General features: G+C 39.9%; 1 protein-coding gene across 9 annotated transcripts in view; it reads right to left on the bottom strand.

The window, feature by feature from the left end:
• The window catches only part of ERC2 (ELKS/RAB6-interacting/CAST family member 2), a 1,114,913-nt gene that overhangs the window by 603,080 nt on the left and 498,120 nt on the right, over positions 1-13,713 (bottom strand). For 6 of the 9 annotated variants that reach the window (XM_038740435.1, XM_038740439.1, XM_038740436.1 and 3 more), the window contains one exon: positions 5,287-5,480. In XM_038740435.1, coding sequence (XP_038596363.1) covers positions 5,287-5,480 — 194 coding nt within the window. Of the gene's footprint in view, positions 1-5,286; positions 5,481-6,366; positions 6,397-13,713 lie in introns of all 9 variants that reach the window. The other 3 variants (XM_038740432.1, XM_038740438.1, XM_038740433.1) reach the window with 1 other exon arrangement.

Genomic DNA, 13,713 nt, shown 5'->3' with positions numbered 1-13,713 from the left:
ACCAACTCTGAAATCCCTCTGTCTGACCACAACCACCTCACGTGCCTTCTCTCCCACACATCTTGTTCCCCCACAGATTTCTGATCTTTTGCTCCCACCCAACTTTCAAACTTATCATGCCCCATTTGCTCTCTATAGCCAAACAACCTTCAGCCCTGGATCACTGCCACTGTCCGCCTCCTTCGCTCTTATGCTTGAGCTGCTGAACGCTGCTGGCCTAAGTCTAAACACCAAGCCAACCTCGTTCACTTCAAGTTTTATCCTATCCTGCCTTAACTCTGCCCTCTCCTCTGCCAGACAAAACTATTTCTCCTCCCTTATTGACACCCATGCCCATCATCCCTGTCACCTCTTCTGTACATTTAACTCCCTTCTCAGGCCCCCTGTTCCTCCCCCTCCTCCTACCCCTCACCCCCAACGACCTGTTTTCCTACTTCATTAGTAAAATTAACTCCATCAGGTCTGAGCTCCCCAAAGTCACTCCTCCCCCTTCTCCAACACTTCGGCTCTCAACCCTCTCCACTACTCTCCCATCCTTCCCAGCAGTATCCTCAGATGAGATCTCCTCCCTCCTCTCAAGTGCTACTCTGGCCACCTGTGCTTCTGACCCCATTCCCTCTCATCTTATGAAATCTCTCGCCCCGTCCCTCCTCCCCTCCTTAACTTCCACCTTCAACCGCTTACTCCCCACTGGTTTCTTCCCCTCTGCCTTCAAACATGCCCATGTCTCCCCCATTCTAAAAAACCCTCTCTTGACCCCACATCCCCTTCTAGCTATCGCCCTATCTCCCTCCTACCATTCCTTTCCAAACTCTTTGAACGAGTCGTCTACACCCACTGCCTCGAATTCCTCAACGCCAACTCTCTCCTCGACCCCCTCCAATCTGGCTTCTGTCCCCTACATTCCACCGAAACTGCCCTCTTAAAGGTTACCAATGACCTCCTGCTTGCCAAATCCAACGGCTCCTACTCTATCCTACTCCTCCTCGACTTTTCAGCTGCCTTCGACACTGTGGACCACCCCCTTCTCCTCAACATGCTATCCAACCCTGACTTCACAGACTCTGTCCTCTCCTGGTTCTCCTGTTATCTCTCCGGCTGTTTATTCTCAGTCTCTTTTGCGGGCTCCTTCTCCCCCTCCCATCCCCTTACTGTAGGGGTTCCTCAAGGGTCAGTTCTTGGTCCCTTTCTGTTCTCTATCTACACTCACTCCCTTGGTGAACTCATTTGCTCCCACGGCTTCAACTATCATCTACTATCCCATCTAGATGGGTATCATCTACTATCTACTCTGATGACACCCAAATCTACATCTCTGTCCCTGATCTCTCTCCCTCCTTTCAGGCTCGTGTCTCCTCCTGCCTTCAAGACATCTCCATCTGGATGTCTGCCTGCCATCTAAAACTCAATATGTTTCAAGACTGAACTCCTTATCTTCCCTCCCAAACCCTGCCCTGACTTTCCCATCACTGTTGATAGCACTACCATCCTTCCCGTCTCAGAAGCCCGCAACCTTGGTGTCATCCTCGACTCTGCTCTCTCGTTCAGCCCTCACATCCAGTCTGTCACCAAAAACTGCCGGTCTCAGCTCCGCAACATCACCAAGATCCGCCCTTTCCTCTCCATCCAAACCACTACCCTACTGGTTCAATCTCTCATCCTATCCCACCTGGATTACTGCATCAGCTTCCTCTCTGATCTCCCATCCTCCTGTCTCTCCCCACTTCAATCTATACTTCACGCCGCTGCCCAGATCATCTTTGTGCAGAAACACTCTGGGCATGTTACTCCCCTCCTCAAAAATCTCCAGTGGCTACCAATCAACCTATGCATCAGGCAAAAACTCCTCACTCCCGGCTTCAAGGCTCTCCATCACCTTGCCCCCTCCTACCTCACCTCCCTTCTTTCCTTCTATAGCCGAGCCCGCACCCTCCGCTCCTCTGCCACTAACCTCCTCATTGTGCCTCATTCTCGCCTGTCCCACCATTGACCCCCGGCCCACGTCCTCCCCCTGGCCTGGAATGCCCTCCCTCTGCACATCCTCCAAGCTAGCCCTCTTCCTCCCTTCAAAGCCCTACTGAGAGCTCCCCTCCTCCAGGAGGCCTTCCCAGACTGAGCCCCCTCCTTCCTCTCCCCCTCCTCATCCCCTCTGCCCTACCTCCTTCCCCTCCCCACAGCACCTGTATATATGTTTGTACAGATTTATTACTCTATTTATTTTACTTGTACATATTTACTATTCTATTTATTTTATTTTGTTAATATGTTTTGTTTTGTTGTCTGTCTCCCCCTTCTATACTGTGAGCCTGCTGTTGGGTAGGGACTGTCTGTATATGTTGCCAACTTGTACTTCCCAAGAGCTTAGTACAGTGCTCTGCACACAGTAAGTGCTCAATAAATATGATTGAATGAATGAATGAATGAACCTTCACTTGACCCACAGATTAATGCCCTCACCATCACCCTCTCTGCTGAACTCAATTCCCCCACTCTCCTATTTCTCCCTGATCTCTTATCATTAACCCGTAACCCTGGATCACATCCACAGTACTCCTCTATGCCTGTGCTCAAGATTCAGAGCATTGTTGGCAGAAATCTGGACACCTGGCTGACCTCACCCACCTGAATTTCATCATGGCCTCTTTAACTCTGTACTCTCCTCTACCCAACAACCATACTTCTCCATACTTCTTGACTTCCATACACACTGCCTGCACCAACTGGTCCAGATGTTTAACTCCCTCCTAAAACCCCCCGTCCCTCACCACATACAGACATTTCTTTCCCCTAATGATCTGTATATATATTTTATAAATAAAATTGAAACCATCAGGCATGATCCCCTAAATTCTCTCCTGGTCCTCTCATGTTCTGTTCTCCTCCTGTGCTCTCTTCAATTTTTCCATCCATACCAACAGTATCTTAACAGGGGATCTCTTGCCTCTTCTCAAAATCTATGAACTCCAGCCGTGCCTCCGCCCTCATGCCTTCACACCTTATCAAAACATTTGCCCCCCTCGCTTCTTCTTTCCCTGACCACCATCTTCAACCATTCAGTTTCTAATGGATTTTTCCCCACTGCTTTCAAATATGCTCCTGTATTCCCTATCCTGAAAAAAATCCTCCCTTGACCTCATGGGTCCCTCCAGTCATTACCCCATCTCCCTCCTACATTCCTCTTTAAACTCCATGAGTGAGTTATCTACACCCGCTGCCTCCATTTTCTCTCTCACAGTTCTCTCCTCCAGCCCCTATAATCTGGCTTCTGCCCCCATCACTTCATGGAAATTGCCTTTTCTAAGACCACCTTGCCAAAATCCATTGGCCTCTACTCCATCCTAATCCTCCTAGAGCTATCAGCTGCCTCTGAAACTGTGGGCCACCTCTGTCTCCTCGAAATATTATCTAACCGTGGCTTCGTTGACACAGTTCTCTCCTGATTCTCCTCCTATCTCTCTGGTTGCTACTTAGTCTCTTTTGCAGGTTCTTCTTCTGCCTCCCACCCCCTAACTGTGGGAGTACCTCAAAGCTCAGTTCTAGATCCCCTTCTATTCTGCATCTACACCCACTCCTTTGGAGAACTTATTTGCTTCCACAGCTTCAACTATTATCTCTATGAGGATGAGTCCCAAATCTACAGTCTAGTGCAAACCTCTCTCCTTCTCTGAAGGCTCTCATTTCCTCTTGCCCACAGGACATCTCTATCTGGATGCCACTGACACTTCAAACTTAATATGTCTAAAACAGAACTCCTCATCCTCACACCCAAATTGTGGCCTCCCACAGACTTTTAATCACTGTAGACAACACCATCACCCTCCCTTGTCTCACAAGACCATAACCTTGGTATTATCTTTGACATCTTTTTCATTCAACCCACATATTCAATCTGTAACCACTCCTGGTTCTGCCTTCCCAACCTATCCACCCCTTCCTTTCCATCTAGACTGATACAACTCTGATCCAAGCATTTATCATATCCTGCCTCCACTACTGCATCAGCCTCCTCATTGACCTTCCTTCATCCTGTCTCTCCTCTCTCCAGCCCATACTTCACTCTTGTGCCCAGATCATTTTTCTAAAAACCATCCAATCCCTATCTCCCCATTCCTTCAGAACCTCGTGGTTGCCCACCATCTCTATCAAACAGAAACTTCTCACCAACAGCTTTAAAGCCCTCAATCAGCTTGTCCCCCTCCCGTATTATCTCGCTGACTTCCTACTAGAATCCAGTCTGCATATTTTGCTCTTCTAATGCCAGTAAGCTCACTATACCTCAATCTGATAGCCAATTCCTTGCCCACGTTTTCCCTCTGGCCAGGAATTTTTCCTCATCCATATACAACAGAGTAGCATGCTCCCCACCTTCAAAGCCTTCCCTGATTAAATCCTCATTTCCCCTACTCCCTCTCCCTTACCAACCTCTATGCACTTGCATGTGTGCTCTTTAGCACTTAATATTCATTCCACCCTCAGCCCTAAAGCACTTAGAGAAGCAGTGTGGCTTACTGGAAAGAAGGGCTTGGGAGTCAGAGGTTGTGGGTTCAAATCCCAGCTCCACCATTTATCAGCTGTGTGACCTTGGGCAAGTCACTTAACTTCTCTGTGCCTCAGCCATCTCATATGTAAAATTGGGACTAAGGCTGTAAGTCCCATGTGGGACAACCTGATAACCTTGTATCTACCCCAACACTTAGAACAGTGTTTGGCACATAGTAAGCGCTTAACAAGTGCTTATTATTATGTACACATTTGTATTTTTTTCATTTATATTAATGCCTGTTTCCCACTCTAGACTGTAAACTCTTTGTGGGCAGAGAACATATCTACCAACTCTGTTGAACTGTACTCTCCCAAGTGCTTAGTGTAGTGCTCTGCACACTGTACATGTTGAGTAAATACCATGGATTAATTGACTATTATTTCATTTCTTCCATTTTCTCTTGGGTGAGGAGACCTGGCCACAAATAAAAAGAGGGGTTGAGCATCTTCTCTGGAAAGATATAATAATAATAATAATAATAATAATAATAATAATAATAATAATGGCATTTGTTAAGTGCTTACTTTGTGCAAACATATGGATACATCAGAGGTGGGACTGTCATGATATCTTCAAGTTAACAAAATTTGGAAGGGGCTGCCAAGCATGCATAGATAGATCTTATTGGACATACTTGCATACCCTGATAAAAACCTCAGTGTTCTCACTTTTCCTCCCACTTTATCCTTCAGATCCAAGAAATCATGATTAAGTTTAATCATTTGGCAAAACAAGTGAAGTACCTTTCAAGCTCAGCAATTTTCTTGTCTTTATCATTCTTTTCATTCTCCACTTCCTTAAGGATCTCCAGGAGCCTGTCCACCTCAGCTTGAGCTTTGCCGCATTCATCCCGATAGTAAGATGCCTCTTTATCAAGTTGCTTTATTCGGTCAGCAAATTCTGGGTTCATCCTTGAATCGTCTTCAACATTATGAGCCTTAATATCATATTTTTTAAGAACAATATCAACAACAGTTTAGCAGGATAGATGCCACAATCTCCAACAGCTGAGAGATTAATGTTGCCCCCCAAAAAGGATTATAGGTATTCTGTAAGTTGAAAAGAATATTTTCCACTCATCAATGTGTACTTCAAACTCTCTGTGAAAACAGAGATCTTCAACTATCTTAAAATTAGTCCTGGCCGGTTACAGTACTTTCAAGAAATAGACTTTCTAAACTGGGTTTGGAATTGCATTTGAGTTTATTGCCGCAAGCACTTATTTTCATTGTCAATACAAAATAACAATAAAACATTCAATGAATAGTATATCTTTGGGATGAGTGCTTCAAAGTGCTGTGCCGGTATTATTTTGATAACTCTTAATTTTACTGTAGGCATAAAGATGAAGAAATTGGGACACACCAGGTCTAAACTATTGGGCAAGATAGTCTACACACAGTTTGGTCTATTCTGTGCTTTTCAAAATGGGAGTTTACATTGGTTGAAGACTGACAGATAGGCCTTGTAAACACATACACAATCTGACTGTACAGGAATGCTTGACGTTATCTTAATATTGTCTCGGTTTGAAAGGATAAGGGATTTTCAGCTAACAGTGTGATCCAATAATCCTTTTTTTCTACTGTTGATACTTAACCTGAAATTTCAGAAGAATGAGCTAATTGGTAAAATAGCACATCGAACTATACCTGCAAACACATGCATGAGTGAGTGGCAATTCCACATACAAAAACAGACATAGTGAACACAACAACAATAACAACATTGCAGAATAATTTGCAGCCAAAGTGTTTGAAACTTTTGGCTGAAATAATCACAGACAGATGGAAAACAACAATGCACTGCAATGTTTAGCCTACCCCTTGTTTCCCATTATTCCTAATTGGCTTCTTCAAAGAGCAGGCAAGGAAAAAACAAGTAGTTAACCACAGTGTACATTAAACATAAAAAGTTCAGAGAACATCTTTTTTTTTGTCATCCACAGATAAAATGTTAAGAATTTTTAGAACTGCTAAGTCATTCAGCTATCTTGCTAGGTACAGCAGATGCTTGTCTTATTATATTTGTTCAATTTCAGGGAAAAAACAAGGTAAGCAAGCTAGGAAATCATTATGGGGTAAATGAAACATGCAAGGTTAGAAAAGTGAGAATACTAATTCTATTGTTAGAAGGTTAACATTCTTTGCAATGATTTAGTAGAAAATAATTTCCAAAAAAGAAGCAAATTTACAGTAGGAATAACCATTTGTTTTAAAATTATTATAGGAAAAGTACTTGTTAATGTGCATGTAACATATTATTTAAGCATGAGGATAAAAAAAATTTAGCTTTCCAATTCTACTTTTCTCATGTAACATTTCTTTTATCAGGAGAAATTCACCTATGGCAAAAAAATAATATGGACAATTTAGTATAAATATTTTAACTCATTTTAATTTACCTTTTTGGATATGACATATATTTATTTATCCTAATATGCTACATTCTGTAGCCTCCTTTACCCATTATTTACTGACATTTAGTTATTTTTAATGTAGATATTGGTTTAGTGTGTCACTGGATGTTTATGTTAATGAAATTATTTTTACCAGGAGTGCATCGTCTTTTCAAATATCATTAACTAGTGATTAAAAGAGAGTCATTATAGTCTCAATTTAAAATTTAAATGTATATAATCTATTCTTATAAAGAGCTACAGTGTACCCTAAGAATGACCTTTGGTTAGTCACAATCTTCTGCTTTAACAAATTCTGGTAATCTACTGGTTTAACAATGCTTTATAATGTGACACCAGCGTAATCTGTGTATGAAGGCTGACAGCGTCAATTAACGTTAGTTCCTTTTATTTTTTCATTCAAACAATCCATTTCAACTTTCAGATTTTTAAAATGACTACTGAATGGGAACTAAATATTCCCCTTAAAGAGTCCCCTTATGTAATCTGACCAAGACCTATTTTTTAAGACTTCTTAAAAAAGCACTTTGGCCTAAGTGGAAGGCACACAGGCCTGGGAGTCAGAGGACCTGGGTTCTAATCCCGGCTACGCAGCTCACCTGCTGGGTGACCTTGGGCAAGGCATTTAACTGCTGTGCCTCAGTTTCTTAAATGGGCATTCAATACCTGTTCTCCCTCCTACTTACACTGGAAGCCAAATGTGGAACTGGCACTATGTCCAACCTAATTAACTTGTATCTGTCCCAGTGCTTTGAACACTTTTTGACATATGTGCTTAACAAATGCCACAGTAAATAAAATAAATATCAGTATTCCATTTTTAAAAAACCCACAAAACACCCCAATGCATCATTTTCAATGAACAATTGTATTTCTGATCAAAAATTGGTTTAGTGGTTCATACTGATATATAAGTAACCAAAAGTTACAATGTCCTGAGTAGGTAATAGCAATGATGGGTGATATGCCAAAATTCTTATGTAAAATGACCATCTGTCCAGGCTTAACTAAGTTGTTAGGTGCTGGCTTAGGAAACTCAATTTGGTGCTGGTAAAATCAGCAAATACTCAGCCAGGCTACAGAAGTGAGAGTTGGAGAACGGTGTCTCCAGTCACTTTACAAACTGCTGTAAGAAAAAGCTGTCTTTCCTCACCTATCTCTCATACTCTCTACTTTCCACAGTCCTCTTTAGCATTAGGGTTTGAAACTGTGGCTTCTCTGACCTAGTATTTTGAGAAATCCTTACACTATGATCAAGATTCCTTAAAAATGTATATGATTGGCCGGCAAAATATTTGGAGGAACAGTTTGATATTGAAATCATATCTATATCTAGTCTTCCTTATTGCTTGTGTAGTCTTTTTCTACCAAAATCTGGCTGAAAGTAAAGGCATTGAAAGTGAGGTAATCAGTTCAAAATTGAAGAAGAAAAGTCAGGTGCACAAGGCTCCACATCGGGAAGTATTTTCAGCAGTGGCCTTACACCAACCTTCTTTTCTATGGATAAATTGCACAGATTCATTCATTTATTCAATTGTATTTATTAAGCGCTTACTGTGTACAGAGCACTGTACTAAGCACTTGCCGAATTGTACTTTGGCAACAAATAGAGACAATCCCTACCCAACAATGGGCTCACAGCAGCCTTTCCAGTCAAAAATTATCTTGGAGTTTGGAGGACAACCAACAGATTGTTCTTAAGTGGAGATGTGTCAGGTAATCTGAAATGCAGGAAGAATGAACCCACCATGGCCAATACTATGCTGGTGTAGACACGGTCATTCAATGACCATTTATATGAATTTTATATCATTTGAAATATCTTGAATGATCAGTTTGGTCTCTGGTGACTTTACAGATCTAGTCTTTTCACATACTCACTGGAAGTGATCCCTACCATGGTACTTTTCCTAAACAACCCAAGATTTGCATGTTAGAGTGCAGAATATTTTCTACAGAAGGCCTCCAGATTTAGGATCCTCTTCCCTTCTGGTAAAATCTATGCACAGGCCCAGGTTCATCTGTTTTTCCTCTATCCTTTCCTTTCCTCTATCCTTTCCTGTTGATCAGGAAAGAATCATTATCCTGAAATGTAATGGATTGGGGATTTTTTGGTTTGGTTCATGCTTCTTATTTGTAGTTTCTAATATATATTTTTTTCAGAAATATTGGGATAATTTTTAGAAGATAAACTATTAACTATCATAAGTGTATAAAGGTCCTTTGTAATTCTCACAGAAGTAGATAGATCACTGAAACCCAGAGTTATATCAATGGGAATTCAGAAAAGGTTTGTCCTGTTTTATTTGGAAGGGGAGGAGTATTAGTACTTGAAGCTTGATCATAGATACATTTTATTCTTCCTCAATATTTCTAGAAACTTTCACTGCAACTGCCAAGCATATTCTAGAAACATTGAAAACAGAAAGGAAAGAAATATTTTCAGAAATGTCTGCATTGTACATTACATAATGAATTTTCAAGAGTCTCGAAATCATGATCTTTGCATTAGCACATGTTAAGGAGTTTCTTGTAAGTGAGAATAATCAAAACAAAGTTTTGGGCTCCACTGATGTGAGGGAGCCTAGCAGTTGATGTTGACAGATTTTGAAAGCCTACATCATTTGCCAAAGAAGGATTTAGTCTTTATGAAAAGGATTACAGCACCTACAAGTCTGCTAAAAGGAAAATTAAGAAATTCTTCAGGAAATAAATTTAATTATCCAATCAGTATTGTATGTTCAGATTCAAAAATATGACTTCTAAATTACATAGATTTAGGGGTTTAATGATTGCTGACAATGCTTTAACAATCTTTTAATATGTTTTCAAAAAACAGGACTCCATAAACTCTATAAATTATATATTCATTCTTTCCCCAAAATTCATAGGTTTAAAATATGGCTAGGGTTTGTTTTTTTTTAATATAATCCCCAGTCTTGTGAAATGAACAATGAATCTTCAAAAAATTTTTAGGGAATTTTATGCAGTGAACACATTTCCCCATAAAATAGATCATCTATGAACCACTACAATGTAAAAAGCTTACAAACGAGAACAAAGTTTCCCAAAGAAATTTTGTAAAATTAACCCATTCATGAAAATATTTGTTTCTTTCCATGTTACAATTTCTGATTACAAAAAAAAAATGAGCCAAGCTAACTGGAAAATTGAATGATACAAAATTTATAGTGAATTCAAATTTTAAAGAGTTATTTTTTCAGAGTATGACTAGAAAATTCAGGTAGAAAATATGTAACAATTTGAAATTATTTTTACAGCTTAAACAAAACAACTTGCATGCAAAGAACTACTTTCCAAGATCCTTCAAACTTTGTGCACTATAGTTCAATGTTTCAAAATGGTGCCCTCAAATTTCCAAATCCCTTAAAATGCCTGTTTTTTCTATCAGTCATTGAAAGAGTCAAAATAACTGCATTTTGAGAAATGGTTGAAGGATTAAAATAGCCAAGTATATCGGCTCTTGGGAAATTTCAGTCTAATTTGAAATCTTCTTACTTGGATTTGTTGTCTTGTAATTTATATTTAGATGGGTGACACTTGGAACCAGAGAAGAGAGCTTCCCACTGGCTCTGCAGACAAACTGTGAAATGATTTGAAAGAAATATGGGCTGTAAGAAGGCTGTAAGAAAGATAGGCATGCTCCTTAAAGCAGCACATATGAGAACTAGTAGAAATATCCAAGTTTTGCGTACCAAGTTTGGCAAAAGTAAAAATATTATGTTAAAGGAAATCAGAAGAAGTTAGGAGAAGACAGGTGAGATGGATGGGCAATAAAAGAAGACAGCTACTTGGGACAAAGACAGTCAGGGAAAAAGACAGACAGGAATCAGGCATCCATCCACTCTCAAACACACATACACAGACATTCATTGAAAAAGACTGGCATATTCACCCATGGAGATGTCCTCTGTGAGTTATAATAGACCCTAGTGGCAAGACAAAAGTGTAAAAGGCTGTAGTAGTTTCTGTGCTTATTTCTACAAGATTTTAACCCAGCTAGCAGTAATAGCATCAGTGACTACAGCCTTGACACTTTCCTTCTCCTCTCATTGATGACATCTGTCCATACATGTGCCATTTTTAAAATTTTATTTGTTAAGCACTTGACTATGTGCCAGGCACTGTACTAACTGCTGGGGTAGATACAAGCTAATGAGGTTGGACACAGTCCATGTCCCACCTGGGGCTAACAGTCTTAATCCTCATTTTGCAGACGAGTAACAGAGAAGTTAAGTGACTTGCTCAAGGTCACCTGGCAGACACATGGCCTAGCTGGGATTAGAACTCCGGTCCTCCAGTTTCCAAGGCTATGCTCTTTCCATTAGTCCATGCTGCTCTCATGCGTGTGTGTGTGTGTGTGTGCATGTGCGTGTTTGAATGGGGATGACAGAAACACTGTAGCAGCTCCATGCTGAGCAATTGAGAGAGGGAAGTCTGTTGATCAATTCACTATTCCAATGGGACCTAGTACTTTTCATTCCTGCAGCAGTCAGTTCTGAGACTCTGATGTTGGTAGCACCTTCCAGAAAAGCTGTCACAGACAGGAGGCAAGTTATGGGGTTTTATGAACAAAGTACTTGCTACTCACAGAATTATGCTGTCTTGTCACATGTCATTTTATCAAGGACTTGGCTTGAGTTGGACCCCAACGTCATATGACCTTGGATCCGTTTCTCAGCCAATCACTGGCATTAAGGTAATAAAACCCAGATATCCATGTTGGATATATTTAGTGTAAAGATGGACATAGGAGGAGTTGGATGCTACCACCCACTAGATCTATCATTTGTCATGTATTTTTGATTATTGATGAAATCAGTCATTCAGAAGGACTGAAGATTTGATAGGGACTTGTCAAAGGCCTGTGACTTACCTTTGAACAGTAATCAAAAGATTCAAAGAAAAAGTAGAGTTGGGGAAAAACAACCACTGAATGATCTAAGGACAATAAAAAATTAAAGATAAAGACTAAAATAGAAATAATGAAATCATTTTACTGACAAGATGAAAATACTGGGAATTTTAGATGAAAGGAGAAAAATAAAATAAAATAATAATATAATATAATATAATATAATATATAATATAATATAATATAATAATATACAAAGACAATAGTTTTGATAGATGAATCATTATTAGAATATCAATTTTTAAAAAAATCTAAGGGAGATACATTTATATTCAGAAAGATGAGTCCAGGTACAACATCAGGTTGCTTTATTTCAACATAGACAAATATAAATTGAAATGTGATCTGCCTAAAAAAAATTGTCTGGTAGAATGCTCAAATCAGAATATAAAGACTATATGGATATGCATTCTCACACTACAACTACTAGGAAACCAAAACTGGGAGAAAGATAAAATAATGAAACTTTGTGTCATTTCAGATATAATTGCCCTGATCCCAAAGGGATATCTATGGTCTTATAAGGGCTTTGTCATCATAACAAGCTAAGGAAGGACTGGGAACAGAATAGGAACTGGAGATCAAATCAGCATGCTGCATGGAGCCATCCTCCACTCTCTGCCCTAGCAGGAGTGAAGCTAAACTGGGCTAACTGAATATGGAAATTATTGAGAAATATTTAAATTTCATATTCAAAAGAAATGGTCTTGACAACACAAAGCTCATTTCTTTTGACAGAATTGAAATATGGGATTATCATAAATATCTTCTAAAACTCTCACAAAGAAAGATTTTCACATAAGTATGTTCCTGTGTCTTCCCATTTGTGGTTCTCTCCTCCCAGCCCACTCTACCCCCATCTCTATGCATCGTTACTCAATGAGCTGGGAGCAAGGATAGTTTATCAGGACAACTTGAGTAAGGCCTCAAAACTCTGGATTTCTGAGAAAAATAAGGGGGAGTGGAGAGAGACAGACAAGGGAGGGACCAAATTAGGAGTCTGGAGTGGAAAGAAAATGTCTCAGAACAGGGCAGAGCAAGAGCGGAATGGTGTGAGGGGAAAAAGGGGTGGAAAGAATAGATTTTTGGCAGTGATTAGACGCAATGTTGAGAAAAGCTTCTGAATCCTGTGCTAAATCAGGAATTTGTTTATGACATATCTGTGGATTTTACAAATTAAGAACTGGGAATACATCCGTAAATGTATGAATTTGAACAATAAACCTGGATGACAATAAACCAGGGCGTCCTTCATTGAGCAGAGATGTCCCTGGTAAATACCAATGGCAGCTTCTAGTCTTATCTGTTCATCATTCTTTTGCTCTACTTCCTGCTGGAATTCCACCAGAAATGAGAAATCCAAGTAACCCATTACCGTTAGAACCATTTATTCCCTAGAGTTATTGCCTCCTTTGTCAGGCCAACACAAAGCAGACAAGAAGAGAAGAATAAAAATTTCAACAACTACAACCATTACAGTTTCCATGGCTGACCATGATGTCTCCACTTTTCAGCAGCAGAAGTGGCTGAACTTTCAAAACCTCTGCTCTATATTAAAGGTGCATGCATCCCTCTGTATCCTTAGGTCTACCAATTTATTCCATTCTATACTCAGGTATTTTTTATTGTAATTACACATATTTCTTCTTTTACTTTCACGAATGTAATACAATATTCTTGGTATCTATTTTATGAATGAAAAAGTGTCATGGGACAATTATTCATTTTGTGAATTTGCCAGTTCCCCTTATTCAACTGCTTCCCATAGCCTTACCTATGGTACATTTCACTAATCATTAACATCACTATCAGACA

Source organism: Tachyglossus aculeatus, chromosome X1, assembly GCF_015852505.1.
Source record: "Tachyglossus aculeatus isolate mTacAcu1 chromosome X1, mTacAcu1.pri, whole genome shotgun sequence".
Classification (NCBI taxonomy): Eukaryota; Metazoa; Chordata; class Mammalia; order Monotremata; family Tachyglossidae; genus Tachyglossus; species Tachyglossus aculeatus.
Note: the sequence above shows the minus strand (reverse complement) of the source record. Positions and strands in the feature narration are given on the sequence as shown.